The following is a 22,189-nucleotide window of genomic DNA, read 5'->3' as shown; positions in this document are numbered from 1 at the left end:
CAGATGCAATGAAAATAAATAAAATAAAAAAACCCTGGATAGCCTAGATTAGGCCCAGACTCTGTTCCTAAGTATATAATAATTATAATTACCCCACAGTAACAAATTTTAACCGATTAATCGCCTATTTTCGTTTGCTGCATGTTATTTTATTTTATTTATTTTTTAAAACAGGCTAAAAAGTTTGTGAGAGGAAAAAAAATATATAAGTCATGTATAAGTTGCATTTTGTTACATTCATAATAACGGCTGGCCTAATAATGTTATAATGTGCCAACAGGATATTTTAGTTCTCTTCACTTTACAACAAATCCTTTAAATTGAACAAATTTATCAGAACAGAACAATAATTACAAATATATAATTCTAATGGATAAATAAAATTGCAGTATATAATAATATAGGCTTAGCTATAAACAAACAAACCAAAAAATAAATAAATGAATAATAATTTAAAGCGAACCATAAGGTAAGGTTGGGCTCTCATTCGGGAGAAATCCAAACGTTTCCATATTCGTGATGTTGCCTATTTCAAGCTTAACTATTATTCATTAGGAAAAATAGGCTTTGTAGTTCACGCGTGTGTCTCAGTATCGAGAAAAAAAAAAAATAAATAAAAAAAAAAAAAATCATAATTAACAAAAATATGCCAAAGTGGACCGCTGCTCGCGCCGAATGGCACGGTGAACGACTACTGTTTCCAATGAATGTGCACGAGGCACCAGCGCGATCAAACAGCTGAAACAGAAAATACAAAATTTTTGGCCACACCGTAAAGGCATAATTCAAAAATGCAAAGTGTTAGCAGTTTGAAAAATCAAGAATAATAACAGAATTAATATTAATTATTGCTAAATGCTGGACCGTTCTCATTTCGATCTGCAAATGGAACCTGAAGGATTTTTTTTAAACCAAGAATGAACCGAAATGAAAACATTTAGCTTTTTATCCGTATATATAGGCCTTATATTTAATGACTGTTTAATAACAATAGCAAGCATAAGATCAAGCATGAATTCAACATGCGACTGACTTGCAGTTAACGCCGCGGCCCTGCGGCAGTAATGGCGGTAGTACCCATTTTGGTTGTCTACCATCTGTATACATTTATTTTGTCCTCACATTCTTTTTTGTAACTCTTCCCTCTGTCACACACCTGAATGAAAGATTCATTATGCAGCTCATTATGCGGACCTCGTCTACTCAGGTGTGAATCACACTAATATTCATGGTCAATCGCCTACTCGCATATGCCCTTTCGAAACAAAAAGTGTCTTAGAAAATTTAAATCAATCTATTGTTTTCTGTGAGCGAGTAAACGATGATTTTCACATCATTCTGAAGCAAAAATTCTAGGCTACAAGATCCAGGTTTGACAGTCTTGTGAACAAAGGTTCTGTATGTGTTTTATGACCTTATTTCAGTGACTTAAAAATGTTATTTTTCACTAACCACACAAACGTTGTTTTCTCAAAAACACAATCATGTACATACATGCTTTTTACATATTGTTGTAGCCCAGTTTGTACTGAATACAGTGTTTTCAGACTTTAGCCATGTATGTGTTTATAAGCAACTGAAGAAAAAAAACCCACAAATGTCAGGGCATGTCAAAACTTCTCCAGGCCCCCAAAACACCCTTAAGCCCAATTTATACTTCTGCGTCGAACCTAGGGTAGCCTGACGTGCACCTCTCCAAAAATCTAACAGCGCGTCAATTCTATGCGGACCCCAGGCACTGTGATTTGTCTGCTAGGACCCCTCCTTCCATATGTACTTGAATATTGTGTGTGTTTATGTGCACTTTAATATGTTTTAATGTTACACCTTCTTATATAAAATAAAAAAAGCAAAGAACAAGTGTCTTATCATTTATTATACTACATAGCATTATACATCTCTAGATGTCCCCGAACCAACAATGTTGATCTGCCGTGGTACAAGTCCTTGTGGAGACTAAAAGAATGTCATCTTCACTTGTTCCGTTGTTGTCTCCTTTTTGTAGTTTTAAATAATGATTTAAGGATTTGATATTTATTTGCCACCGTCATGGCTATAATGCTTCTCTGACGAGCCGCTTCTTCTTTGGCTTTTACCGTGGTACTGTGGGTTACACCAGCAACATGCATGTGGACACTGCAGACTAGCGGTCTAACAGCGCTCGTCAATGTCGAAATGATTGACATGGCCAATCAAATCAAAGTAGGCGGGGTTTACTGGTAACAGAAGCAGAGCTTGATGCTTCAGTTTAACGTTAAACAGGGACGAGGTAAGATAAAGCAGCAAATCATTTAATATTAGTCAACTTTTAACGATACATTTACGATGGAAATGTTAAATGACTGTATATCCAGTAATGAAAACTACTAGAATTTTTCTCTCTCAAATATGGCCATTTTGAGAGAGAGAGAAAGAGAGAGAGAGAGTTAGAGATGTGTAAATTGTCTGCATCTGTCTCTCTCTACAAACAATGAAGCCGAGTTTAGTTACTTAAAAATATCGATTTTACCCCCCCTCGTTGAGAAATATAATGTAGTGATTCAGTATTGTTTAATAAAACTCGCATGGCAGCACTGACAACAAGTTTGAGTTTCTGAATGTTACTTTTTGAACAGCGTGATCTCAGATCTGTGTGCCAGTGGTCTGCGTGTTTGTGAGTGTGCATCAATTAAAGCAACGCATTAACATAGAACGGGGATTAAACTGAATGGTTTTAATGCATTGGCCTTTTCACACACACATACAGTGATGTTCAGTACAGTCACACTGTATGTCTGTTATTCAACAAACCTTTGAAAAGTTTAAAAACAATTTATGAAAAAATCTTCAGAAACTTTTTGCATGAAAATCAAATAGGCCTATTGTTTTTCTTTTTTTTAATCGTATCACTTAAAAATGTGTATTTACTGTACAAAGCATTAATGTATAATACAGAATGCATTAAAAAAGAGGGGTGGGGGAGTGTTGGAACAGTGGTTAACCAGAAAAATTTAAAATGGCACATCATGCCGAAAAGGTTGCCGACACCTGGGCTACACAATAATACTACTGAAGGAATGGAAAGCATGGCTATTATTTCATAGTACAAGCCATAACTTCTGGTTACTTTCTCAATGTAATTCAAGTTGTTATATAGTTATATTAACTATAGTGGCTAGAAAAAAATACTATTGAGGTATTAGCAAGCATGTGACGACATACTTAATAGAACTAGCCATAAACTCTGATTATTAATTGAGCTTTAAGTTTATACTTTGGCAACTGTATGGGACTAAACAGAACTACTATTTAAATATCAGCATTCACGAAGGGCCTATTAAATAGTAGTATTCATAACCTCTGGGTAATGATCAGACTACAGAGTTTGTGACTGTGAGATTTGCAGTAACGGTTGGTGCGAGACTCTGAGAAACATATTAGCTTATAGTTCCAAACACTGTTTTTAACCCAGTTGTATACGTCATTTTATGAATACCCAGGATTTATTTTGTTAACCTCTGGTAAATTATGACCAGTGTGAAACAGAAAGCAAGAGAGACCAGAATTTCTTTTAGTCAGGGTTTAGAATGACCTAGGGTTAACTATTTCAAGTGTGAAAATATTTCTATAGATTCCTAGTGAATGAGCGGAATTTAAAGTATTTGAATGGACCTTACAACAGTGTGCTCTGCATAGACAATTGGATATTTTTCTCTAATGTATTGGTCTTCTATATGTATATTTTATTTAACAGTCTTATTTTTGTGGCAATCGACAACAGCACATATTAAAAATGAGGTCATAGTTAACTTTTTTCTTGCAGATACTTCTGGCTTATGTACTTTTGACTTCTACAATGATTTTTAGTTAGATCGGACATGGAAAAACCATACAACGAAACTATAGACTAGCAATTATTCAGTCAAACTTTATATTTTAACTTTTTTTATATTTAATATTTTATTTTTAGGCCATTTTGTTTTTATAACTTTTTTTTTTATAAATATCATTGTTTTTGAAAATGTTGTAAAATGTTTGTGAACTTTCCAGTGCCATAAAAGGGTAAAATCATCTCATATTTTACAAAGCTATTTTACTGATCTTGACACAGTCTGCACCATTTGTATTATTCCCCCCAAACAACCCTACCAAAATATATATATATATTAACAAATCTGTTTTTCTAAAAAATGGTAATAAACTATTTAGGTTTTCCTTTTCAATAATTTTATTTTTGACAGTTGAGCCAAACAGAAACATGTTCATGTATTAAATATAGATGCTTGTATGAATTCTATATTACATCAAATGGAAATATGCAAAATACAGAAAAATATGAAAAAGCATAGCAGCTTTCCTTTTGGAGTGAACTATTCCTTTAAAAAGAAAAATACTTCAATCTCGATCTTACCTTCTTAGTAGGTGGAACACTAAGGGGTCTAAAAAATGTAGCATCTCGTGGGCTGACTGCTGTAGGGTCCTCAAGAATTGCAGCAGAGTCCTTAGACAAATCACTTATTTCAGTCTGATCCTGTGGACAATATTAGAAGTAATAATATAAGGAATTGGCCATCCACAGGGTAAACTAACAAATTTTGGCTCTAAAAGAACAATCTACTAACCACATTGCTACGGTTCTCCATGTTGCGACATTTCTCATGGTCACAGAGACAGTTTTCCCCACAGGTAATTTTTCCCTTGCGGCAGCGACAAAGCTTGTTAACACAGCGGCCCCGACATGCACACTGTAGAAGACAGAATCATACATAAATGTCTTGCTAAAAGGGAAATCCTCCAGGAAGAAACACTATACAGATCTGAAACAGCTATATAAAGTTGCAACAAACTCCAAAGCATATCCTGGTGAATATACATGACTGTATCATTCAAGATGTACAATCCATGTGTCACTGTCACAAAACTCACGCCGTTCATTTTCGACTTCTTAGAGCCTCGTCGTGCTCTGTCATTTTTCTCTGGACGCCACTCATCCTCTTCTTTCTCAGACTCTGACGGAGAGATGAGTTCATCAAGATCTATAGGCTCTTGCAGACGTGCCCGTGCAGTGGAGTAGAATTTGGCTTTGGGTTGATGTGGATGGGAAAAAGACAGTGGTCAGAATAGACGTCTAAATCCTGAAGGCCTGGAGAAAATAGTCAAAAAGCCTGAAGCAACGAGATTCACCTTAGGTGGAACATATTCAAAAGATGTATCAGGTGACTCATTCACAGAAGAGAGCACTTTCTTTGCACTTGTCAGCTGGGCCAGAAGTAATTTCTATGGAGATCCACCCACAAAACAAAAGGTTACAGGTTTCAGAATATTGCCTGCACAACGTATTATGGAAAACGTAATTGATAAATTCAGTTACCACTTTACTAAATTACAGTATGAGGAAATTTGTGAGTAAAAAGGCTTATACCTGTTTGTACTGTTCATTTTCATCTTTGAGTTTCTTGTTCTGATCATTAAGTTCTCGCAGTTTTTCAATTTCCTCGTCCTGTGACAAAGTAATATATATATAAATATATACATATATATATAAAAAATATATACAAAAATATATACTATATATATATATTTATTTATTATCCTTATATTTTTAAACGTTCACTGTTTTACTTGACGAATGATGTAATGTTTAATAGGTAACTCTGACACATTGTGTACAATAAGACAATGCCTGCATACCTCATCAACCCCAAAAATATATCTTTTTTTCTGGGACTGCATGATAAATCGCATGCAATTGTCATGAGCATCTCGTCAGTAAAGCCGGTTCTGAGATTAGTAAATCGCCTTTACATACTTTCAGATGGAGCAGCATGTAATACACAGATGAATTGACTTGAGTGCGTTGATTATGAACGCAATATTGCGTAGCTTGTCAGTGAACTACAGCTCTGTGTATTAACTGTCGTACCATCTGAAAGCATGTGATATAGATTTACTACTAATCACAGAACTGGCTTTACTGACAAAATGCGCATAACAATCTCATGCGATTTATCATGCAGCCCTATTTTTTTCATTGCACTTTACATATTACACAAAGAAACTTATACCAAAATTCAAAAATATTTTTTGTTACAGAACAACCAGTCTATGGAGGGCCAAATTACTCAATTAAATCATTAAAAAATTTTTGAAATATATAAATCGTTAAATGCATAATTAAATGCAAACATAAATGCATAAATAAAAATATATTTCTTCCACATTTAATTTTCAGGGTTACGGCTGTCAGCATGTCACTCAACAATACAAGGCATCACCTTTCAAACTCTATTTCTTTGATCTTTCTAGTTTAGGCACCTTTTTCTTGTTTTTAACATCACACGCTATGGCTGAGCATGGTACAGGAATGGCTTGTTTCCACCGAGCGGTATGGTTCAGTACATGTTTACTGTTTACCATAACTGTTTAGTTAATTTTTATGCTATTTAAAAAAGAAAAAAATGGCCGATATGAGCAAAAATTAATATATCGGTATATTTTGGCTAATTTGCGGTATATGGCAGCCTATATATCTCTGTATTTTGGATTTGGATTAAACAAAGTGAATGTAAGCATGTAGGCATAGCCTATATTATGTGCAAAAAAGGGTTAAAATCACATTACATTCTAACAGTGTAACATTGCAATCTAAAAACAAAAATAATCCTTTTAAAGTAGAAGTTACTAAACTAAAAATGAAAATAATAAAGAACACAGATTGAGTAAAAAAGCTATTTTGATTACCACACTACACTTTACAGTTTGAGCGTGCAGATAAAAACTAGATTAGAGTGCCATCTGCTGTTAAAATCAAAGCTCAGAATCGATTGCAGAGGAATCGCGATGCATTCTGAAAATCTGAGAATCGATCCACGAATTAATTCTGCATCGATTTATCATCCCAGCCCTAGAATATACCTGTGAAATGTAAGTTATGCATTAAGGAAAACAGCACATCTCAAACGCATTAAACAGTGCATCTCTGTCAGCCTCACATGCAGCCCTTCTGTCAGAGCATTTGACGGGGCTGGTGCGAGCCGCTTTGAACTGAAACAATAAACCATAGGCTACTAGGAGAGAAATAAAACACAGAAATTATTTAGATGCAAAACCAAAAAAAACAACAACACCAACAACAAAAAATACGCTCTGATCGGTTGAACTCATCTTTTTCTGTTGCTTGTTTTGAAAACTGCGCGTGGACAGAGACCTCACTAGATTTTTGCAATCGTACCAGCATACTTTGAGGTCAAAATGCATAGCCGCTACACAAAATGCGTACAGGTTGGCAGGTCTGTATGTATATTTGCCATAAAACGAAATGTCAAACACCACTGCCTCTTTTCCGTTTTCATTTGAACATATCAATAATAGCCACAAAAATGCAGTTCAGGCAATGCATACATTACAATAAAACAAAATAGGATATCAAACACCACTGCCTCTCTTTGTTTTAAAAATCTAAAACATTAATATGTGGTTCAGGCAATATGCATATATACTCTGATTATCTTCACTGTATGCATGTATAATAAAATGTAATAATACAAAGCACAACTCTGCCTCTTTTTGTTAAAATGTCAATTTTAATGAACAATAACATCCATTATAAAAGTATAACAGACTTATATAATAGGAAATAAAGACAAAAGCAAACAATTAAGTCAAACGTATACTACAAAGTCAGTGCTGTACTATGGTAAACTTAAGTTGTGAAACATAACTTTGTGCTCAGCCAAAACGATATGACCAGAAACAAATAATAGATTCATGAGACCAAAAATTACCTGCTAGATATAGCCTACCAAAAACAAATTATATCTCATATTTAACCACTACAGAAACAACAGAGCCAGTGGTAAATGTCAGATGAACTAGCCAAGGTAAGGCTGCTCTCAGTAGGATACATGAGCACTGAAAGCCCTCTGCTCGACTGGAGCTCACATCTCTGAAATCGGCATAAATTTTCAAATAGGTGCTTTCTTTATAAATAAACCACAGATTTGAGTTTTAAACAACTACATTCTCGCTTGAAAACTCTTAAAACTACTGTACATTTCATAACACAATCACTGTAGTATTTTGAAAATTTTGCGAGTTTTTGGGCAACGACCGATGTTTCACAAGAACACAAATATAGACAGTAACACATATTGAGAAACGGTTATTGTATGTGTGTGAAAATAGAAAATTATAAAATACACTGTTACATATTTTTGTGTTTGCGCCCTCTGATGTAAATAACCCAACATACATGAACAGCATGGTGGAATGAGTGAAGGAGACGCTTTATTCCTCTTGTTGCACGTGCAAGTGATGATTCTACTCAACCAATCAACGTTCCTTTTGCTGTGCTAGATACCCCAACAGAAGGGTAACAAAAAAAAAAAAAAAATGGTATGGTACGGTTCACTTTTATGGTGCCATTCACAACTTCTGACAATGGAAACGGAAATAATTGCACACCGTACTGTACTGAACTGTACTGCTCGGTGGAAATGAGCCATTACTGTACCATGCTCAGCCATAGTTTGTGATGCTAAAAACAAGAAAAAGGCATCTAAAATAGAATGACCAAAGAAATCGAGTTTGAAAGGTGACACCCACTATTGTTGAGTGATGTGCCGACAACCATAACCCTAAAAATGAATAAATAATATAAATAAATAAATGCATAAATACATTTTTATTTATTTATGCATTTAACAATATATCTATTAGGGATGTCAATTTTCAAACATTTACATGATCGATCTGTCATTTAAATTAACCATCAATTAATCGATTAATCGTTAACCCTAATGCTGCAAAATGCGTCTATTGCAGCGGCACGCAGTCACCGGCATGACAGGATGTGCAAAAACCATTAAAAAAAAAAAAAAAAAAAAAAAAAAAAACGCTTTCTCAGCCGAATTCTATTTAAAATTAAGGGGGTTTTTGTCTGATTAAAATGCTAGTAGCAGGATTGTAAAATGAATAGATGTGATTATGATCATTTGATAAAATGAAGAGAGCACACCATACGTTTGAGATCATTTTACTTTGTTGACCGTTTCCTATCCCGCCATGGAGACCGCTGAACTCTTTAAATGGTTTCATTGTACTCGTTGTTGTATTTAGAGTCAGTGAACTGCTTCCATCGGTGCTGCAGCAGCAAAACACACTGTCGCTCACATAAAACATTTTTATGTGCGTATTATGACCAGTACTTAATTTGATCCTGCAGGATCCTGTTCCGGAAAATGTCAGATTTTGAATCTTTGCATTCCGGTAGCCCTATTTGTTTTTTAAAATACTGCATTTACAGTGCATTAGATCGTGACAGTGCATGCGTGCATGCATACAAGAATGAGCGAGCGTGGGTTTGGCTAGATGAAGGGAGGTTATTCCTCATCTTGTATCTCATTCAGCACAATCCAATGTTTCCATATTCACAATGTATTTGAATGTTAAACTATTATTTATAATGTAAACTAGGCTTGTACTTTACATGCATTCGCATATAGACAGAAAAGATAATCCTCTTCACATGAGCAAAAACATCCTTGGCATAACAGCAGAGTGGACTATGGTCTATTTAAACTGACCAGTGTGACCTTCTCTATGTTTGGCCAACTGTATTTTTTTTTTTGATAATGAACAGACTGCGATGTAAGTTTGAATTGCTAGAATATGTGGAGTGTGTGCGTGTGAGGTGCCAGAGCGATCGAACAGCTGAAACATTAAAAAAAATTAAATAAAAACTTTTTTGGAATAAGATATAATCCGTAGAAGTGTGTACGTTTATTTTTGCATACAATGAAAACAGAAGATTTGTACTTTTGTAAAATAAAGCAAACAAACAGAAGGCGCGTTGTCATCCTTTCCTTTCCATGAACTTGTTTATGGAGCGCCGTGCCACACTTCTGTTTTAAATCTGTTAGCTTAATTACTTAAGTCAGATATATTTTTTTTATGAAAACAAGTTATTTTTATTTAAGGCCTATTACTTACATAGGATATACATTTTCCTTAAAGCATCCCATTGCTGTCCCAGGGCTTATAAAACCTTGTGTCCTAGGCTAGTTAGGTCCATGCAGAAACTTGTAAACAATGCTCTTAGTTGTGGCATCACTGTTTAGTGACATCATTAAATGCTCCGGGAAAACATATTGTCAGTGTCGGTCACAGCAGCTTTTAATTGCTTTAATTGCAATTATTTATTTACAAATTATAAACTCTGATTATGACAAGTGTGGTATAAAAGCTTTGTTTATTAGAGGAATAATTGGTTATCTGGAAAATGTACATCGCGACCATGCTTTTGAATGCCGTTCGAGACCATATAGCCTACATTTACATTTACTTTGTTCTGGTTTGCCGGTTGGTCATGAATTTCCACAAATTCAATAATATTTAGCCATTGTTTCTTTTCCTAAATCTTCACCAACTAACCCTATATTTTTGCAGGTTTATTTTATTGTCATTCACTTTTTATCACGGTTTTCGCATCTCTTATTGTGGTAAATAAGCGGGAAGGGAAATGACATCCCGGTGCAATGAGACAAAAACAATAAAACCCATTACAAATGAGGCATTGGTTGCATCCAGTGGGGACATAATCGCGCTGCGTAAACATAAAACCATGTCTGCATTTGTAATCAGAGAAACGGCAAACAACAAGCGCTAATCTACACTGCTCAAAACTTGTGTCCGAATCTTCAGTGGCAAATTCTTTAAATATGAAAACATACTTACAGGCTGTGAGTCAGAACAGCCAGCATTGTAGGTTACTCTCCCAGGTTCAGGAAACAGTCCTCCGGAAAATGCGTTTAACATGAATATTTGGTTTGAACTGTTCTGGAACAGTGTTGTAAATACAACTTAACCACTGATTTCTAGTTGTGTCCTCTTTTGGAAGGCCAAACAAAGTATTTTCGCTTTCACAACAAAACACAGCATGTCCACGACATGGCGGCGGCAGCAACAATACTATAGCAAGAATAAAAGTTAGGCCTTCTTTCTTAGCGTAAACATTTGGGCAGTTTTATGCAAATCTTCCCACACAGTGACGTAGACATGTGGGGCCCTGTTCAAACGAGGCGTTTTAGAAAGGCGTGGACGAGTCTTAACTTTTAAATAGAATATCTCTTTGGGTTTGAGACTTTAGTCTTTGCAATTTTAGGGATCTTATCTATTTACGAACAGCTTGTAACACTCCAAAGAGAAAGGAAAACTTGAAATTGCATCATATGACCCCTTTAAGGAACAAAATTAATGGAACATGGACAGTGGCCACAAATTAATAAGTTGTAGGAATGAATTAACAAGTTGTAGCAATGAATAAGCCTAGCCTATCTGTCCTCTGTCCCACAGCCCTGCAAAGCATAGAGCCCTATATGAAACAATTATCTGGGGAAATTACTTACTTTCTACATTTTTATTGCTATCCATGTTGAAGAACTTTGTGTTGTTTCTATTTTAATGTACTTTTAAAGTTTAAATCACATTAAAAGATAAATTTGTACATTATACTGTCTTTATGCATTGCATCGCGCTGCGTAAACATAAAACGATGTCTGCATTTGTATGAATGATGATGCATTTATGTACCGTCACTCTCAGCAGCTCGCACGTTTTGCGCATGAGCCACACACAGCCCAAAATTAAATAGCTTAATTGACCACTGATAGCTTTAATCGACTGAATCTCTTATCGACAATTAATCAATCACTGATTAATCGTTGACATCCCTAATACCTATACATTTCAACATTTATTTAATGATTTAATTTTGAGTAATTTCCAGTCTTGTGTTCTTTTCCTAAAAGAATATCAAGTTACTAAAGGATTAGTTCACTTACAAATTAAAATTTCCTGATAATTTACTCACCCCCATGTCATCCAAGATGTTTATGTATTTCTTTCTTCAGTCGAAAAGAAATTAAGGTTTATGATGAAAACATTCCAGCATGTAGATGTCATGGACTCCAAATGGTTGAAGGTCAAAATTACAGTTTCAGTGCAGCTTCAAAGGGCTATAAACCATACCAGTTGATGAATAAGAGTCTTATCTAATGAAAACATTTGGTCATTTAAAAAAATAAAAATGTATATGCTTTATAAACACTTTTCTCTCACTTCTGCCAACTGTCAAAACCGGAAGCCGCTCCGGTGGATGATGTAGCACGTCGGCGTTGCGTGATTAATGACGAGCGCAGAGAGATAACCAAACAAAACGCCGTTCACGAATTAGTAGCACAAAACGAGGATTTATTAAGGAAAATGTCGGATGATTGCAATATAAGCCAAGAGGAGACTAGTTTTCCTTTGCTAAAGTAAGGAAATGTTGTTTTCTTTTCTCCTACGACCCATACATGCTACGTCATCCGCCGGAACGGCCTCCGGTTTTGACAGTTGGCAGAAGTGAGAGAAAAGTGTTTATAAAGCATATACAATATATATATATATATTTTTTTTTTTTAAATGACCAACCGTTTCACTAGATAAGACCCTTATTCATCGTCTGGTATCGTTTATAGTCATTTGAAGTTGCACTGAAACTAATTTTGACCTTCAACCATTTGGAGTCCATTGACGTACACTATATGGAAAAAAAATCCTGGAATGTTTTCATCAAAAACCTTAATTTCTTTTCGACTGAAGAAAGAAATACATAAACATCTTGGATGACATGGGGGTGAGTAAATTATCAGGAAATTTTAATTGGAAAGTGAACTAATCCTTTAAGAATCTGGTCAAAACGATATATGCAATGTATGGAGACATCCAGACCTGAAACTTTAGACGCTGCATTAGCTCATGCTCCCGTTTAGACACCTCCTCCTCCTGCTCCTTCAGTTTCTCCTGTGCCACAGGCTTATTCTGGAGCTGACCAAGGAGATACAGCACCTGGACAATACATCAGACACAAGGCATGAATGAAAGGCCAATATATTGAAAGATTATATGTGTCAGTTATCTTTTGTTGGATGCATTTACATTGTGACTGTCCCTTAGATGCTATCAACTGTATCTATAGCAGGGTTTCTGCAGGTATCAAATCTAATTTAATTCTCATTTGATCAAATCTATTATTTCAATTTAAAACAAATGTATTCTGTGTGAATATTTTAAAATGTAATTCATTCCTGAGATTCAAAACTGAATTTTTAGCAGCCATTACTGCAGTCTTCAGTGTCACATGATCCTTCAGAAATCATTCTAATATGATTAGATTAATTTACTGCTCCGTTATAATTATTGGTGCTCAATCATTAATACAGGTTCTTATATCAATATTGAACTTTTTTTTCTGCTTTATATATTTGTAGAAATTATGACATTTTATTTTTCAGGATTCTTCCAAACTTTAACTGGTAATACGTTTTAAATTAACCATACAATTTAACAATGACACAATGATACTCTTGGATATGTGAGAATATCTACATATTTTAAACTTTATAACTTTATAAATTGATTTCCAATGTTTTTCACTAATATCATTAAATGTTTGCATATTTTTCATATCAAATACTTAAATTTCATTAATGAATTTACATAGCAGATTTACAACCAAATGAATAATGCATGAGCTTAGGGTTTTAAATAATCTTTAATACACAAATATGAAAAGTTGGAAAAAATGCAATGATACCTTAAAATCTGAGAGTAAATAGGCAGTAGGTGGTAGGGATGCTCCGATACCACTTTTTCCAGTACTTGGCCGATATCGAAATTTTTATTTTTGGTATATGATGATACAGAGTATCGATGATACCGGTATTTTCATTGTATTTGTACATTTTTTAAATATTAGTTACAGAAACCAACAGAATATGTATAACGTGTTGTCAAACGATTAATCACATTCAAAATAAAAGCTTTTGTTTACATAATTTGTGTGTGTACTGTGTATATTTATTATGTATGTATACAGCATATATTTTGAAAATATTTACTTGTATTTACGTGCATATATTTATATTCATATAAATTATATCACATATAAATATATTTAATACATAAACGTAACATTTTTCTTAAATACACTGCTCAAAAAATTAAAAGGAACACTTTGAAAACACATCAGATCTCAATGGGGAAAAATATCATGCAGGATATCTATACTGATATGGACTGGGTAATTTGTTAGGAATAAAAAAGATGCCACATTGTTTAATGGAAATGAAAAATATCAACCTACAGAGGGCTGAATTCAAAGACACTCAAAATTAAAGTGAAAAAAGGATGCAGCAGGCTAGTCCATTAAGCTGAAATTTCATTGCAGCAACTCAAAATGGTACTCAGTAGTTTGTACGGCCCCCACGTGCTTGTATGCATGGCTGACAACGTCAGGGCACACTCTTAATAAGACGAAGGATGGTGTCCTGGGGTATTCCCTCCCAGATCTGGACCAGGGCATCACTGAGCTCCTGGACAGTCTGAGGTGCAACCTGGCGATGTCAGATGGACCGAAACATAATGTCCCAGAGGTGTTCTATTGGATTTAGGTCAGGCAAGCTTGGGGGACATTCAATGGTATCAATTCCTTCATCCTCCTGGCACTGACTGCATACTCTCGCCACATCAGGCCTGGCATTGTCGTGCACCAGGAGGAACAAGGACCCAATGCACCAGTGTAGGGTCAGACAACGGGTCCAAGGATTCCATCCCGATACCTAATGGCAGTAAGTGTGCCATTGTCTAGCCTGTAGAGGTCTCTGTGTTCCTCCATGGATATGCCTTCCCAGACCATCACTGACCCACCACCAAACCGGTCATGCTTAATGTTACAGGCAGCATAACATTCTCCACCACTTTTCCAGACCCTTTTACATCTGTCACACATGCTCAGGGTGAACCTGCTCTCATCTGTGAAAACCACAGAGCGCCAAAGGCGAACCTGCCAAATTCTGGTGTTCAATGGCAAATGCCAATCAAGCTACACAGTGCAAGGCACTGAGCACAGAGCCCACTAGAGGATGTCAGGCCCTCAGGCCACCCTCATGAAGTCTGTTTCTGATTGTTTTCTCAGAGGCATTCACACCAGTGGCCTGCTGGAGGTCATTTTGTAGGGCTCTGGCAGTGCTCATCCTGTTCCTCCTTGCACACAAAGGAGCAGATACAGGTCCTGTTGATTGGGTTAAGGACATTCTACTGCCCTGTCCAGCTCTCCTAGAGTAACTGACTGTCTCCTGGAATCTCCTACATGCTCTTGAGACTGTGCTGGGAGACTCAGCAAACCTTCTGGCAATGGCACATATTGATGCGCCATTCTGGAGGAGTTGGACTGCCTGTGCATCCTTTGTAGGGTCCAGGTATTGCCTCATGCTACCAGTAGTAAGACTGACCCTAGCCAAATGCAAAACTAGTGAAAAACAATCAGAAAAGTTGAGTAGGGAAAAAAATGTCAGTGGCCTCCACCTGTAAAAACCATTCCTGTTTTGGGGGTTTTCTAATGGTTGCCCATCTAGTGCACCTGTTATAAATTTTATTAACACCAAAGCAGCTGAAATGAATTAACAACCTCCTCTGCTACGTAACTGACCAGATCAATATCCCAGAAAATATTGTTCCTTTAATTTTTTTGAGCAGTGTATATACATGCATGTTTATTTATATATACATAATAAATACACAGTATACACATTATGTAAACAAAAACTTATTTTGGATGCGATTAATTGTTTGACAGTGCTAGTATAATGTTAGTTGGTTGACTTCATTTATCAAATAGATATATCCTTCAGTTATTTTCACTCAATTATTCCCATTAAAATGTATTTTACAAGTTTTAGTTACTTTCACTGTACATTTTTTGCTCTATGGTACATCATCTTTAATTTAATAGCATTAGTGCTGCTCCATTGCAGCGGCTCAGTACTGTAATCACAAGTTTGCTGTATTAATGCAGGGAACCACTCAATCTTTCAGAAATAAAAGTAGCATTTTTTTCATCTGAAGCTTGCTGTGATTTTTTTATTCCAAAACGACTAATACATTAACACTCATGAAGCCAGCAAAACATGCACAATGAGTGCACATATTTGTATTAGTGCAGAATGTGAGGGACAAGTACAGTACGTACAGCCTAGTGCATTTACACGGGCTGACAGTTTCACTTTCGCCATAAAGTTGTGTATGCTTAAGGTTCAAAAGAAATGTTGTTTATAGTGAATACCCCTATAAATGCTGCTTTATAGTTACAATTTAGTTTTAAATAATCCAAATGATGTGTGTGGTAAGCGAGTGAAACATCAAAGATCACAGAAAAGAAGTGCACTCTCTCTCTCTACCTACCATTAAGTAACGTAACTTGTGCATTGTTTTACTCGTTTTTGACATCCAACCGAACTACAAACTTTCCAGTGATGTCTGTAAGAAGGGGATATTAACTCTACAAGCTTAATAGCTTAATATGTGTGCCGCCACACACTCAATCCACTCAGCGTGCTTTGCTTAATGTTTACATTAATTGCATACATATACTTTGTAGACATCCTTAATCTCTAATAACTCCATTCTGCTATCTGTTGTTGGTGTTTCTTTGTCTGAATACGGCACTTATCACATGCTGTGTGGTATCAGCGTTTCGTATCGGGGCATTTTAACGAGTAGGAGTACAGGAGCTCAGTATAGGTATCAGCACATCTCTAGTAGGTGGGAGCAAATTACTTTTAATAAGTGAACATTTGAGTCATTAGTTCAAGCAGTTCATTCAGATGGCTAATTTGTTCAAGAATCAAGCAAGTGAATCAAGCATCTTTATGAATGGATCACTGAATGACTCATTGACTCATGATTCATTCAAAAATGCTAAATCATTCAGTAACGAAACTGCTGCTGTGTTGCTCTGAGATTATAGAATGATTATTACTTGTTTACTGAACGAATAAAATCAACGTCATATTTGCAATCGTGCTGATATTCAGGAAACGGCACTCTCTTGGTTGTCTCATGTTGCTTAATTAGGCTACATTATGTTCTCAATTTTTACCATAATAGTGTGTTTTGAGAGTTTATTTCTCTGTGCTATTCATTTGTTTTGATTTCTTCACGAGATTCTTTCACACACAGATAAGCTGCAATAGTCTCAACTGGTGGTTACTGTCAATACATTATTCTTTATCAATCATCATTTACAACAAATATAAAAATCATAATCATTATCGCTGAAATTGCACTGAACAATTTCTTTCAGACTTTACAAAATTTACATTATCTGCTCTTAGATTTACTCCCCCATGTCCCTGTCGACCCCTTTCCAAACACACAGCGTTACACCGCGCACTGACCTGAGACAATTATCAAAATGGTTCTGCGCGTGTATGACATCAATGTACATATTTTGCAATAGCAAAATGAAAAGTTAATTACGAAGGCGTTATTCAAAATAAACTGTTCATTTTTTTTTCAAAACCATCTAAAATATTTATTGCCTGACTTTTAATGCTATTTAAACCCACAAAACACCCAAAAACTAAAATAATCTCAATAACAAAAAACCAACATATCATTTCAAACCTGTAAGACCTTCATTCATCTTCAGAACAAAAATTAAGATATTTTTGATGAAATCCGAAAGCTCACTGATTCTCCATTTTGGAGACTATCACAATGCATGTGAGTGCTTTCCTGTAAATGTAAACAACACATGCACATGCTGCTGCTTACGTTGGATACATAGAACATGCTGTAGCCTTGTTTTCGCATCGAGAACAGCATGCGCAGGCATTGTTTTACAGTTAAACCACTGATGTCACATGGACTATTTTCCTGATGTCCTTGATATGGTTCTGGACCTGGGAACATTGCTGGTGTATCTGTCTATGGAAGGTCAGATAGCTCTTGGATCCTCTTCAAAGCCACATACTTAACTATTGATAATGTATGTGATGCGAGAGACAGCATATCTCCTATTCTAAGAAAATAATTTTACATTATTATTTGTAATGATCAAAAAGCATGTGCAAAGTAAAAACTTTGTAGGACAGGGGTCTCCAAACTAGATCCTGGAGGGCCAGTGCCCTGCAGAGTTTAGCTCCAACTGGCCTTAACTGGAAGTTTCTAGTATGTCTATTAAGAGCTTGATTAGCTGGTTCAAGTGTGTTTAATTAGGGTTGGAGCTAAACTCTGCAAGACACCGGCCCTCTAGGACCGAGTATGGAACTGTAGGATCAAATTATTTTTTTATGTGCTTTATTTACATTTTATTTACTTTATAATACTGCTGTTTGCTGACATCATGTCTGCAGGGATGGATTACTGACCGGGTCAATGGGGCCAGTGCCCGGGGGCCCTGGACTACCAAGAGCCCGGAGGGGCCCTATGCTTTAATGTTGCACGATCCAGTTTGGTACAAAAAAACCATCAACAATGAAAACAAATGTTTATATATGTTTGAATATGTGTGTCCCTTAGCCTATATAATGCCTCTTGAACAAGGCTTTTGGTCTATGAGGGCTCTCTGGCACTCCTGTTACTATTGGGCCCTGTAAATATGAAGGCCTCCAAATCTTTTATAGATCCAGGGCTGTATCTGGGGTATCCGGGGCCCAAAGCAGGTTGTTGCTGTGGGCCCCCTTGAAAACGCGTTCCGGAAGGAGGGACCCTTCAAGCCCCTAGAAATGTCACCACTTTTTACCCCGCTAGCAACACCCATCCTGTTTCAAATTATATTTATTTGAACCACTCTTTGAGTTTCTATCTTTGTGTAAACAGTACAGGAAAAAGTACGGTACAACGCGGCTAAAGGTGGCCTGGGATAAAAGGCACCTTTGATATTATTTTCATCTAAACCACTAGATGGCACAAAAACGTGGCGTAGCACTTTCCAAAACATTTGCTTTTCAAGATGCAGGTGTATATTTGTGTGATCCTTGACGTGATCATGCACAGCAGCACAAAGTTGATTCTGTGCTTACTTGATCCAATATTTTATGTTTTTTAAAATGTTGTAGATTTAAATAAAAATTGCTAAAATTAATGCATATATTTTCAGACAAAGGTCTTTATGATTTTCAGCTTTGTTTAAGATCATTAAAGCAACAGTTTTTAAATATATATATATATATATATACAATTATAAATATATAATATATATATCATATATAAAAATATAAAATATAAATAAATATAAATGTAAAATTATGGTATTTGGGGGGAAAAAAAGCACCCCTGCTGTTGGGGCTAAATGTGTACAGTAATTAACATGATAATTAATAGATGGCTGACTTTTCCATTTGTTGACATGACTTAGTTAGATTCAGATGGTAAATATCATATATTATGTTGGGTGTCCATATAAGATATAATCAACATGTTTAGAATGAAACCATATTATTCATATTATATAATAAAATATAATTTGTTTTTACTACTGTAAATATATATTAAATTATAACTGGATACCCTTCAATACTTTCAGAATGTTTACTTATGAAAATGATTTTTGTTTCTGTCTTTTAAAATATATTTTTTATATTAACATTTTAATGACAGTATATTTAACAAAACAAATATTTTATTTTTCAAAATAAGCAGAAAATAGTACAAACTTTGCTAAAGTGATAGTTTTGAACAAGTATTAACAGACATTATTTAAAATAAAAATAATGATCATATATAATGATATATATATATATATATATACACACACACACATATATTAGCTGAAGTATTTGTATCAATACAGTTGGCCTTTTACCCTGTGTGGGGGGTAAAAGGCCCCTCCTGCCACCTCATACATTTATAAGATTTTTAAACAAAATAACCAAAGTCAATGATTTATTTCCACACAAAATATTTTGCTCCATTAATGTTCAATACAACGTATATATTTTTCTGCAATTATACATTTTAGGCGCAGTGAATAGCACATTTTTGCCTTTAGCCCCATTGTACCCTACTATTTGTCAGAATCAGAAAGAGATTTATTGCCATTGCGCACACAAGGAATTTGTTTTGGTAACAGAAAAAGTTTATAGTACAGACTCTAAGACAAAAACAGTACACAAATAGTAAAATTTAAAAAAGATAAAGATATGTGAATAAGGAACTTAGAGAGAGTCTGTTTTAGTAAAGATTTTAAATTTTGGCAAAACTCAGTTGGGGGCCATAGAATGTGTTTTTCAATTCCACTCCTCGCGTCTCGTGTTTTTCAAAGCAAAAACGTTCTGTGAGAATGTGTCATTAAGCATATCCTGATTTAGTTAATTTAGCCATTTCTAGTGTTTTTTTTTTTTTTTTTTTTTACTAAATAAAATTAAAATAGTGTTTATTTTCATTTTAATTTGATCATTTTACAGTAAATAATGCTCCCAATGGCCAACACGGAAACTCTATGACTTCATTTGAGAGTTGTAGAGATATTTAAAGTGTATATATAATAATAAAATAATTTTATTTACAAATGTTTGATTTTTTTTATACGTTAGACTAGGCCTATTTAAAAAAGGCTAGGAAGCCTATATATTCATATATAAGTGCAGTTTATAAGCTACCATTTTATTCTTCCTGTTTAACATTTATTAGACTCCAGGTTGAAATAAAAGGATGCTTAATTTTATTGGAAAAACAATTAACTTGCAATGTTAACGCATAGCCTAATACAAAAGAAACACTAAAAAACGAAGATGTGTTTGACAAAATCAAAAAAGTAAGGATGAATGATGTTTGACAGCCTAGGGAATGCATCTCCAGAGTATACAGACAGTCGCCGGCGCCGCCAGTCACAAATATTAAACAGGTTTAATAAAATCTTAAAACAACAACAATCAAAAACCTGTTTTTTAAATTCTAAGACTAGAATCTTTAGATTGACTGTAAACAACACCAATGATTAATCTTCTTTTACAATCAACTTTTCCAAACGAGTACATTGCATTAAGAATTTTTCTAACACTGGCAGTTATGAATTGCGAGGGAGAGCGCTCATTTTCTAAAATGCCTTGAGTTACTGAGAACAAGAATGTCCCAAGAACGTCTCAGCTTTCCGTCGCTCATGGCCATGGAGTCCGAACTCTTAAAAGAGTGCAGTTTCGATGAAGTGGTGGATGACTTCGCGAGGAGGAAGACAAGAAAGAAACTCCTGTAAAAAATTGTAATTGTGTGTTTTCTTAAATTGCATTTTCTTATACATGATGATCTGATGTTTAAAGTTTACATGTGAGGGACTTCCGGTTATGGCGCGGTGAGTGGAACGCGAATCGGAGGTCCGCAAAAATACTGACTTAAATTTTCTTCTTTAACTCAACAAACGTTGACAAACTGATTCCATTGTAAATTCGGATACATCTTAACGTCCCAATATGCCACCGAAACCAATGAAAATGTCACAGAAACAAGTCAAATCGACCGTACCTGGAGAGGCTGAGGCAGATGCTAAATCCAATGAGGCTAATGGCGAGGAGACAGCGTCAGGTGTTAGCCAAGAGTCTGCAATCCTTGAGGCTATCCACTCACTGAAATCGGACTTTGGTGTGCGATTTGATGGATTGCTTCAGGCGATCAACGGAGTGCAGTGCGATCTTAAAGCCCTCACAACACGGGTAACAGAAGCCGAGGATCGAATAGGCACTCAAGAAGATAACGTCTCAGAGTTGCAAACGCAAAACTGAAAACTACCATAGAATCTCTCTCATTAAAAGTCGATGATCTGGAAAATCGCAGTCGTCGGTCCAATCTACGATTAGTGGGACTTCCAGAAAAAAATCGAGGGGAAAAGATATGTGTGCCTTTTTAGAAAAATTACTCCCTGAGATCCTCGGACCGGAAAACTTTCCTGGCCCTCTTGTAATTGAGAGAGCTCACCGAATCGGCAGATTCTCCGAAGTTTGTTGTGACTCTCCACCGAGAGCCGTGATAATGAAATTCCTATACTACGCTGACAAAGTCCATACTCTGAAAGCAGCTCGAGCAAAAGGCACAGTGATGTTGGACGAAAGAAAGCTTATGTTCTTTTCTGACGTGTCAGCTGAACTGCACAAGAAACAGAAACGATTTGACCCGGTGAAGAAGGATCTTCGCGATCTCAACATTCCCGAATTGCGTTATGGCATCTTGCATCCAGCTACTTTGTGCGTGGCATACAAGAGAAAGCGCCACTTGTTTGACAACCCTCCGGAATCTCAGAGGTTTTTGCAAGATCTGAAAGATGCTTAGCAAGTCTTAAAGGAGAACATTTCTTTTTGGGGTCAGTTTCATGAACGTAAGCAAACTTCTAGTTTAT

At 35.6% G+C, this 22,189-nt stretch overlaps 1 protein-coding gene across 2 annotated transcripts in view; it reads right to left on the bottom strand.

Moving 5' to 3' along the window:
- kif4 (kinesin family member 4) overlaps nt 1–22,189 on the bottom strand; it is a 233,219-nt gene that overhangs the window by 17,138 nt on the left and 193,892 nt on the right. For both annotated transcript variants that reach the window (XM_042748267.1, XM_042748268.1), the window contains exons 25-30: nt 12,751–12,867; nt 5,402–5,479; nt 5,164–5,256; nt 4,906–5,067; nt 4,602–4,724; nt 4,391–4,510 (exon numbers count right to left, since the gene is read on the bottom strand). In XM_042748267.1, the coding sequence (XP_042604201.1) occupies nt 4,391–4,510; nt 4,602–4,724; nt 4,906–5,067; nt 5,164–5,256; nt 5,402–5,479; nt 12,751–12,867 (693 nt within the window). The remainder of the gene's footprint in view (nt 1–4,390; nt 4,511–4,601; nt 4,725–4,905; nt 5,068–5,163; nt 5,257–5,401; nt 5,480–12,750; nt 12,868–22,189) is intronic.

Source organism: Cyprinus carpio, chromosome B21, assembly GCF_018340385.1.
Source record: "Cyprinus carpio isolate SPL01 chromosome B21, ASM1834038v1, whole genome shotgun sequence".
Classification (NCBI taxonomy): domain Eukaryota; kingdom Metazoa; phylum Chordata; class Actinopteri; order Cypriniformes; family Cyprinidae; genus Cyprinus; species Cyprinus carpio.
This window is presented reverse-complemented; position numbering and strand designations above follow the sequence as displayed.